The sequence below is a fragment of the Mixophyes fleayi genome, chromosome 3 (genome assembly GCF_038048845.1).
Source record: "Mixophyes fleayi isolate aMixFle1 chromosome 3, aMixFle1.hap1, whole genome shotgun sequence".
In the NCBI taxonomy this organism is placed as follows: domain Eukaryota; kingdom Metazoa; phylum Chordata; class Amphibia; order Anura; family Limnodynastidae; genus Mixophyes; species Mixophyes fleayi.
Genome location: NC_134404.1, coordinates 24,922,729 through 24,933,564, shown reverse-complemented (window position 1 = coordinate 24,933,564; position 10,836 = coordinate 24,922,729). Strand labels below are relative to the sequence as shown.

Below are 10,836 nucleotides of genomic sequence, written 5' to 3'. Positions count from 1 at the left end.
TTTTCATGTAATCCGACCGTCAGCTGGTGTATATGTGTAAAATGCAGCTTTATTGAGGGGGAGTTATTTTGTGTGGATACAACTTGGCAGAGAATCTGTTTTCTTGTTGGAGCTGCAGCGGTTATGGCTCTTGGGGTTGGTCCTTAGGCTCCCCACACATGTTGTGACCCTGTTGATGCCAAATCATTGAACCTGTTTCTAATCTGGCCGCATTGGATGGAACTGATTGTATTGTGTGATCACAATGTCATCTGATGGCTGCGTGTATGGGGCTTATATGGTCAGCTTAGATCACACTGAGACGTTTCATTGTACCCACCTTATGCAGTGACTTGTGTATAGTGCAAGGAAATATCAGGCTGTGTGGTATAGTATAGTATGTAATAATACTATAATTTCAGGCAGGTGTTATACTGTGGTATACACAGAGAGTCATATCAGGCTGTGTGATATAGTACAGTTTGTAATAATACTATAATATCAGGCTATGTGATATACTGTGGTATACACAGAAAGTCACATCAGGCTGTGTGTTATAGTACAGTATGTAATAATACTATAATATCAGGCTAGTGTTATACTGTGGTATACACAGAGAGTCATATCAGGCTGTATGATATAGTACAGTATGTAATAATACTATAATATCAGGCTGGTGTTATACTGTGGTATACACAGAAAGTCACATCAGGCTGTGTGATATAGTATAGTATATAATATAATATACTATAATATCAGGCTGGTGTTATACTGTGGTATACACAGAAAGTCACATCAGGCTGTGTGATATAGTACAGTATGTAATAATACTATAATATCAGGCTGGTGTTATACTGTGGTATACACAGAAAGACACATCAGTCTGTGTGATATAGTATAGTATAGTATATAATATACTATAATATCAGTCTGGTGTTATACTGTGGTATACACAGAGAGTCATATGAAGCTGTATGATATAGTACAGTATGTAATAATACTATAATATCAGGCTGGTGTTATACTGTGGTATACACAGAGAGTCATATCAGGCTGTGTGATATAGTATAGTATATAATATACTATAATATCAGGCTGGTGTTATACTGTGGTATACACAGAAAGTCACATCAGGCTGTGTGATATAGTATTGTATATAATATACTATAATATCAGGCTGGTGTTATACTGTGGTATACACAGAGAGTCATATCAGGCTGTGTGATATAGTACAGTACATAATATACTATAATATCAGGCTGGAGTTATACTGTGGTATACACAGAGAGTCATATCAAGTTGTGTGATATAGTATAGTATGTAATAATACTATAATATCAGGATGGTGTTATACTGTGGTATACACAGAGAGTCATATCAGGCTGTGTGATATAGTATTGTATATAATATACTATAATATCAGGCTGGTGTTATACTGTGGTATACACAGAAAGACACATCAGTCTGTGTGATATAGTATAGTATATAATATACTATAATATCAGGCTGGTGTTATACTGTGGTATACACAGAGAGTCATATCAGGCTGTGTGATATAGTACAGTATGTAATAATACTATAATATCAGGATGGTGTTATACTGTGGTATACATAGAGAGTCATATCAGGCTGTGTGATATAGTATTGTATATAATATACTATAATATCAGGCTGGTGTTATACTGTGGTATACACAGAAAGACACATCAGTCTGTGTGATATAGTATAGTATATAATATACTATAATATCAGGCTGGTGTTATACTGTGGTATACACAGAGAGTCATATCAGGCTGTGTGATATAGTATAGTATATAATATACTATAATATCAGGCTGGTGTTATGCTGTGGTATACACAGAAAGTCATATCAGGCTGTGTGATACAGTATAGTATATAATATTCTATAATATCAGGCTGGTGTTATACTGTGGCATACACAGAAAGTCATATCAGGCTGTGTGATATAGTATAGTATATAATATCAGGCTGGTGTTATACTGTGGCATTCACATAAAGTCATATTAGGCTGTTGTCATTGTGTGGTACATACAGAAGGATTTTCAGGTTGTTGTGATCATATAATATACACAGAAAACAGCATCAGACTGATGGTATCATATATATTGAAAGGAGTATTAGACTTGTGTGGTCATATATATATACATAAATAAATATCAGGCTGTGTGATAGAATATAGTATATAGTATGGTATGGTATATAGTATACTATAATATCAGGATGGTTTTATCATATACTATATACAGAAAGAAATAGACTGTGTGATATAGTAAAGTATATATAATAGTATAATATCAGGCTGGTGTCATCATATAGTATATACAATAATATATATCAGGCCAGTATCATTTTATAATATATCCAGTTGTTAATATCAGGCTGGTGTCATCATATAATATATACAATAGTAAATATAAGGCTGCTGTAATCACAATAGTTTATACAATAATAATTATCATGCTGGTGTCATATAGTATATACAATAATATATATCAGGCCAGTATCATTATATAATATATCCAGTTGTTAATATCAGGCTGGTGTCATCATATAATATATACAATAGTAAATATAAGGCTGCTGTAATCACAATAGTTTATACAGTAATAAATGTCAGGCTGGTATCTTTATATTTAGCATATACAGTAATAAATATAAAGCTGATATCTTCATATACTATATACAGTAATTAATACCAGGCTGGTGTCTTTAGATAATATATACAGCAATAAATATCAGGCTGGTGTAATAATATACTACAGACAGTAGTACATAGCAAACTGTTGTCTATATATAATATATACAGTAATAAATATAAAGCTGGTGTTATTATATACTTTATACAGTAATTGATACCAGGCCAATGTCCTTATATAATACATATAGTAATAATTATCAGGCTGGTGTTAGTTATTGTATACTATATACCAGGGGGGTTGGCAGCCTATTTCTATCAGTGTGTCAGCTACAATCTAGTCAAGCCCAGGTGTGCCAGTTGGTCGCGTGTGTGTGTGTATATATATATGTATATATATATATATATATGTGTGTGTATTTACCTATATATTCATATATATATATATATATATATATATATATATATATATATGTATATATATATATATATATATATATATATATATAGAAACGTTCATGTTCTACCACACAGTAGTGCCCTCACATAGATATTCCCCCAAATCATAACATGACACATAGCTATCCCCCCAATTCATGGTATGCCACAGTTGTTTTCCTTTTCATAGTATGCCACAGAGTTGTACCCCCCTATTCATAGTGTGCAATATAGTTGTCCCCCCAATTCATAGTATACCACAGTTGTCCCCCCCAATTCATAGTATACCACAGTTGTCCCCCCCAATTCATAGTATACCACAGTTGTCCCCCCCCAATTCATAGTATACCACAGTTTTCCCCCCTAGTCATAGTATGCCACAGTTGTCCCCCCAAATTCATAGTATACCACAGTTGTCCCCCCTAGTCATAGTATACCACAGTTGTCCCCCCTAGTCATAGTATACCACAGTTTTCCCCCCTAGTCATAGTATACCACAGTTGTCCCCCCTAGTCATAGTATACCACAGTTTTCCCCCCTAGTCATAGTATACCACAGTTTTCCCCCCTAGTCATAGTATACCACAGTTGTCCCCCCTAGTCATAGTATACCACAGTTTTCCCCCCTAGTCATAGTATGCCACAGTTGTCCCCCCTAGTCATAGTATGCCACAGTTGTCCCCCCTAGTCAAAGTATGCTACTGTTGTCCCCCTATTCATAGTATGCCACATCGTTGTCCCCCCTATTCATACTATGCCACATTGTTGCCCCCCCAGGGGCGCACGCAGGATTGTTAGGGGGGGAACCCCCCCCCACCGGAAAAAATAAATAAAAGCGAGAGTACTGCTGCGCATGTGCCCGCGCATAAGCAGCAGCTCCGTTTTGGCCGCACTATACTATACTGCAGCCGCGGCGCTGTCAAGGAAGCGCCCGCGGCGTTGCTGTATACAATACAGCACCGCTGCGGATGCTTCTTTGACAGCGCCGCGGCTGCTGTATAGTACAGTTCCGCTATGTGGGGCACTTTGTTAGTGGAGGGGGGGGGTTTCTTCTGGAGGCCCCCCTTGCGTGCGCCACTGCCCCCTATTCATATTATGCCACTGTTGCCCACCCCAATTCATAGTTTGCCAGTGTTGTCTCCCCATTTCATAGTATGTCATATAGTTATCCCCCCTATTCATAATATATCAATTAAATGTACCCCTTAATTTGCTGCTCTTACCTTTGGAGACTCGTCTTCCTCCAGAAACTCGGGAGTTGCTTCAGTAAAGCAGCCGTTTCGTCCGTCATTGGCTGCTTTACTGAAGCAGCTTCAGCGCCGGCGTGCCAGACAGAAGTGGACAACGTGCCACGACCCCTGCTATATATAGTAATAAATATCAGGCTGGTGTCTTTATATAATACATATATTATTTGTATGTCTCAAAATATCTCCCAACTCGCCAACTCTGTTCTGCACAAGACTTGCGTCTCTCATCTACCCTCATTACATCCTCCCATTCCTGGTTACAGGACTTTTTCGGGCTGCACCCACTTTATGGAATTATCTCCCTCGCACAATTAGACTCTCTTCTGGTCTACAAACTTTCAAGTGTTCTCTGAAAACCTTCCTCTTCAGACAAGCTTATAATATTCCTCAACCACCCTCTTAACCTCACTACCTTACCCTATTACCACCCGTTACACAATTTCACACAAGACAACTACCCCATGACCAACATTGTTGTGTGACAGGATCATTTAGCTTATGAGTCACGTTTACCTTTACAGCCTGGCTGGGCCGAAATGCAAAATGTAGACTTAACCTCATGTGTCAAACTCTCATTGTCCCATAGATTGTAAGCTTGCGAGCAGGGCCTTCTCACCTCTTTGTCTTTTTACCCAGTTTGTTTATTAGTTTATTATGTTTGTCCCCAATTGTAAAGCACTACGGAATATGTTGGCGCTATATAAATAAATGATGATGATGATGATGATAATAAATATCAGGCTGGTGTTATTATATACTATATACAGTAATTAATATCAGGCTGGTGTCTTCATTTAATACATATAGTAATAAATATCAGGCTAATGTCTTTATATAATACATACAGTAATAAATATCGGGCTGGTGTCTTTATATAATACATACAGTAATAAATATCAGGCTGGTGTCATAATATACTGTGTACAGTAATACATATCAGACTGTTGTATTTATTTTGATATATACAATAATAATGATCAGTCTGGTGTCTTCATATACTATATACAGAAAGGAATCTCAGGTTGGTGTTATTATATACTATATGCAGTAATAAATATCAAGCAGAAATCATGTAATATATAGAGAGAGGAATCTCAGGTTGGTGTTGTTGTATACTATATGCAGTAATAAATATCAGGCAGGAATCATGTAATATATAGAGAGAGGAATCTCAGGTTGGTGTTATTGTATACTATATGCAGTAATAAATATCAGGCAGGAATCATCATGTAATATATAGAGAAAGGAATCTCAGGTTGCGATCATCAACATGAATTGAAATGTATGATCATATATGTGAGTATATAGAGAATGGAATATCAGTCTGGTGTGGTCATACATTAATGAGTGTGATATAAGGCTGATGTGATCATATAGTATATAGAGAATGGAATATCAGTCTCGTGTGGTCATACATTAATGAGTGATATATAAGGCTGGTGTAATCATATAGTATTTAGAGAATGGAATATCAGTCTGGTATGGTCATACATTAATGAGTGTGATATAAGACTGGTGTAATCATATAGTATTTAGAGAATGGAATATCAGTCTGGTGTGGTCATACATTAATGAGTGTGATATAAGGCTGGTGTGATCATATAGTATATAGAGAATGGAATATTAGTCTGTGTGGTCATACATTAATGGGTGAGATATAAGGCTGGTGTGATCATGATTTCTATACCAGGATGGTGTTTCTCTTGTAATTGAAAGTCATTATGTAATATCAGGCTGGTGTGATAAGTCAGTATTTTGAATTTTTTTTTTTACTCTTTGGATATAATAGTCTTAGGGTACCTGTCCCTTAAATTGGGTCATTGAGTTGTTATTTATTTTACACTGTGCACCGTGTATGGTAAATAGCTTTTACAATTATTAATTTACCATACTTCAGTCAGTGCGGATTGGCATTGAGATCTGTTGGGTGTTGGGGCTGGTCTCTGCTGGACCAGTCCCCATAGGAAGTAAAGTATATCAGATGATAATTTGCTGAATTTTGGGAAAATGGAGATCAATTTGCAAATGAAATGTATGTTATATTGTGCGCCCAGCTGCCCCTCATAGAGGCACCAGGCTGTGCAGTGCGGTGGTTTGTTAAGGATTTAGGGGGTGAGCAGTGTCCTTAAAAATTTCTGATGACACAGTGCACTCTGTATAGGCAGAGTATTATTACAGACATCAAGCATGCCTGGATATAGTCTTATCCACTAACCGTATGTCATTAACAGCTAAGGCCTTCAATTTATTTATCTTAAAATCAGGACTAGCGTTGTGGTTGGGGGAGGGGGCAAGTTCTGAGTGAAATTTGGCACAGTTTGCTGTATTTGACCCACCATTCGCTTGTAACTGACTTTGTGTGGCTTCATACAACCATCATTCAGAGTGTAATGTCAGGTTGGTGTCCCTGCAATATTTTATGAACTTTGATTAATTGGGCAGCACCGCGGCTCAGTGGTTAGCATTGCTGCCTCACTGGGATCATGAGCTTGATTCCTGACCAGCGGCCTGATTCATTAGGGTTCTTAAATGAAGAGGTATCTTATTTCAGTCTCCTGGACAAAAGCATGTTACAATGCAAGGGGTGCAAACTAGTTTTCTGTTTTGCACATAAGTTAAATACTGACTGTGTTTTCATGTAGCACACAAATAATTGATAGCTTATTTGTACACTGAAATTTAAAGTTGATATTTGTGTGCTACATGAAAAAACAGTCAGTATTTAACTTATGTGCAAAACAGAAAACTAGTTTGCACCCCTTGCATTGTAACATGGTTTTGTCCAGGAGACTGGAATTAGATACCTCTTCATTTAAGATTCTTAATAAATCAGGCCCCAGGGCCTTATTTGTAAGTTCTCCTCATGTTTGAATGGGTTTCCTCTCCCCCTCCATAAACATATCGGTAGGTTAATTGGCTGTAGACAAAATTAACCCTAGTTTGTATCAGTGGCAGATCCAGGGTGGGGGGGGGGGGGCGATCGGGGTGATCGCCCCCCTAGCAGGGGCTTGCTGCCGACAGCTGCTCTGATTGTGTTTTAAACACAATCAGAGCAGCGGGGCAGCACACTGTCACTGCCGAGCGGACCTGCACATAGTGTGCAGCCTCCGGCAGCCTTAGAAATCAGAAAGGGGGTGGGGCCTAAATCGCCCCCCCCCCCTAAAACCGCCCGTTGTCTAGATCCGCCCCTGGTTTGTATATGAGAGAAGTTAGACTGTAAGCTCCAATAGGGCAGGGACTGATGAGAATGACATCTGTACAGCGCTGTGGAATTGCTGGCGCTATATAGATTGTTGGTGTTTTCCTCTAGCCTTACTGTTCAGCTGCAACTTTGACTGGTGCCTCTTTTGCAATGTACATGAAATAACCTATTGCTATAATTTATATTACAAGTCAACATGACCTATCAAGGCAGAAGACTGCAGGTTGAATGATTTTATACAGGTCATGGAAATTTTAGGTAGTTGACAACCCACAGTGGGTTACTCCTTAATAAAACACACATTTTTCCTAATTAACACTGAAGAACACATTAATTATAAGCAATGTCATCAGAACTCACTGTTTACACAGAAATTATGTACATGATTGTATATTGGTGTCGCTTGTGTATTTTATTTCAATACTGCAGTTATGGTGACATCATCATCATCATCACCATTTATTTATATAGCGCCACTAATTCTGCAGCGCTGTACAGAGAACTCACTCACATCAGTCCCTGCCCCATTGGGGCTTACAGTCTAAATTCCCTAATACACACACACACACACAGACACTCACACACAGACAGACAGACAGAGACTTGGGTCAATTTTGTTAGCAGCCAATTAACCTACTAGTATGTTTTTGGAATGTGGGAGGAAACCGGAGCACCCGGAGGAAACCCACGCAAACACGGGGAGAACATGCAAACTCCACACAGATAAGGCCATGGTGGGGAATTGAACTCATGACCCCACTGCTGTAAGGAAGAAGTGCTAACCACTTAGCCACTGTGCTATCTACTGATCATCTTATGATATTGGCAAACTGGATGGTCATATAATATGGCAGATCAAAGTGTAGCTCTGGTTGTGGCTTAATATTATAACCACACATAGGGGCTGCATGGCCGAAGTTATATGCCTGGCTGCTGCCAACACATTTTGGTTGTATGCTGAAATGCCAGGCAAACTTGGGTGTGCCAGGCTTCTACAAGCCATTTAGGCATTTGGGCATCTGCTGAACCAATCTTGAGGCACAGAAAGCAGAAGTCAAAACATTTACTCCATTGCTCACACAGGTTTTGCTTAATGTAATTTGAGTTCCATTGCCTCCTTCTCTAAGGTCAAGAGATATCTTATGCTCAGACCTTTAATTAGTTACAGATCCCTTCATTTTGACTTTGAAGATGAATAATCACTGACTACTTACCATTTACTTTTCAAATTCAATGTTTCCTTTCACGTTTTTTTTTTAAACTTGATTGACAGGTCAGGAAAAGCAACAATTATCCTATAATACCTTTAACCCTGTGGGATAATTAGATATCAATTAAAGAGCATCATTCAGCATGGCATTGAAACCCTATAGTTTAAATCAGATTTTTAAATCTGCATTCAATATATTTATCTATGTATCTATTTTTTTTCCACTAATATACCGTATAGAGAAAATACGTAGCTCCCTTGTCGTCGGCTGTTTGATAAATAGCGATTGTCTTGTGAAAACATCGATATTTATTTACAAATAACAGAATTCGCGAGTGATACAAAGATGCATCTCATCTACATTATTACACATGTCTAATACTCGAAGTGCCCCCACAATACAAACGTAAACACATTAGTGAAATTGGTATCATTTAGATACTCGGAGCTAAGGACAGACAAGATTAATTGTATTTGCTAGTGCTATTTTCACAAACACAAAGTACAACGCCCGGGGTTCTATAGAAACAAATAGCTTGTTATTGCTTCTGTGTGAGTTGAATCCACCCCTCTCCCTTTTATTTTCTCCAGAGTGCCCTGCACTCCTCTCCTAGACTGTAAGCTCTTGTGACTAGGGCCCTCCCTTTGCTCAAGGCTATTGATTAAACCAATGTCTCTTATATATTTGCAATGGAATATGTTGGTGCTTAAGTTTGACTAGTATTCTTATTCATTATAATTTATAAGGTTATGTTTTGTATAGTGTTTGGCTTATTAATAATAAATATAATCTGTTCTGCTAGTAACTCTCCTGTTTGGTCTGTTTATCTCCTCCAGGCAACTTTGCAAAGAGTTTACAGATCTCCTGGCCCAAGACAGGACGCCCATAGGCAACAGCCGACCCAGCCCGATTTTGGAACCTGGGATCCAGAGTTGCTTGACTCACTTTAGCCTCATCACCCACGGCTTTGGCTCCCCGGCTATCTGTGCGGCGCTAACAGCTCTCCAAAATTACCTTACCGAAGCCCTGAAAGGAATGGACAAGATGTTTTTAAACAATAACAGCAGTAATAGACACACTTCTGGGGAAGGACCCGGCAGTAAAAACGGCGACAAGGAAGAAAAACACCGAAAATGAAAATAAAATAATAAAAAAAATAATAAAAAAATCGGGACATGCTTTAACATCTTTCATTTTAGCTTTAAAAAGAAAAAAAAAATATTGGACTGGCTTTTGGGAAATTACAAATATATATAGATATATATCAGACTGAGCCCTACAGATGAATATCCAGCGCACAAACAGAGAACACAGGCTCAGAGTCTGCCAACAACTTACTTTGTACCCTCTTGGTTTTTAAGAGTACCCAAAAATAGTGACAGCAGCAATTTACTGGGATTTTATGGAAGGAACCCATTTTTATTATGATTATTTCCTTGGTATCTAATGTGCACGTTCACTGGGAACTGCTCGCCTTCACAGTCCATAAGAGAAAACAGATTTTTGGGAATTTGGGCACCTACAGAAACCTTGTGTGTGCGCAAGTGGAGAGTCCCGATTTTTTTTTGTGTGTGGGAAAGCTGGCCCCGGGCGCAATAGGATGGTGGCAACGAATTGACATACAGTCCTGAGCGGTCACCCATTCACCAATCAGTTACCTGGGAGTTGCCTGTATCTCCTCTTCTTTCTTCAGTCTTCACTGCGGGACTTTTATTTGTTGTAATATATGTGGTTTTTACAATTCAAAGTCAATTATATTGCCAATTCTTAGCCCTCTTCCCTGTACCAGTTTAATTCCTATATTTGACCCCCATATAATTAATGTTTTTCACTGTCAGTGTGGATTATGGCGGAGGCGTTTAAACTATCTAGTGTCATTTTGCAACGGGATATATTGTTGTTCTGTCACGTTTTTGGGACACCATAAATGTCAAAGCCTCATTTCTTCCATTCAGGAATCACACCACGATAGCAAGAGATACGAGTTTAAAAAATGTACATGATTCATATAAATGGTACATATATATATATATATATATATATATATATATATATATATATATATATGTATATTTAGATATATATTATATATATATACATA

General features: G+C 38.0%; 1 protein-coding gene across 4 annotated transcripts in view; it reads left to right on the top strand.

Annotated features, from left to right (window-relative positions):
* TFAP2B (transcription factor AP-2 beta) overlaps positions 1 to 9,903 on the top strand; it is a 28,840-nt gene extending 18,937 nt beyond the window's left edge. For all 4 annotated transcript variants that reach the window (XM_075201231.1, XM_075201229.1, XM_075201232.1 and 1 more), the window contains exon 7: positions 9,572 to 9,903. In XM_075201231.1, the coding sequence (XP_075057332.1) occupies positions 9,572 to 9,872 (301 nt within the window). In that variant the 3' untranslated portion in view covers positions 9,873 to 9,903. The remainder of the gene's footprint in view (positions 1 to 9,571) is intronic.
* The last annotated feature ends 933 nt before the right edge of the window (positions 9,904 to 10,836 follow it).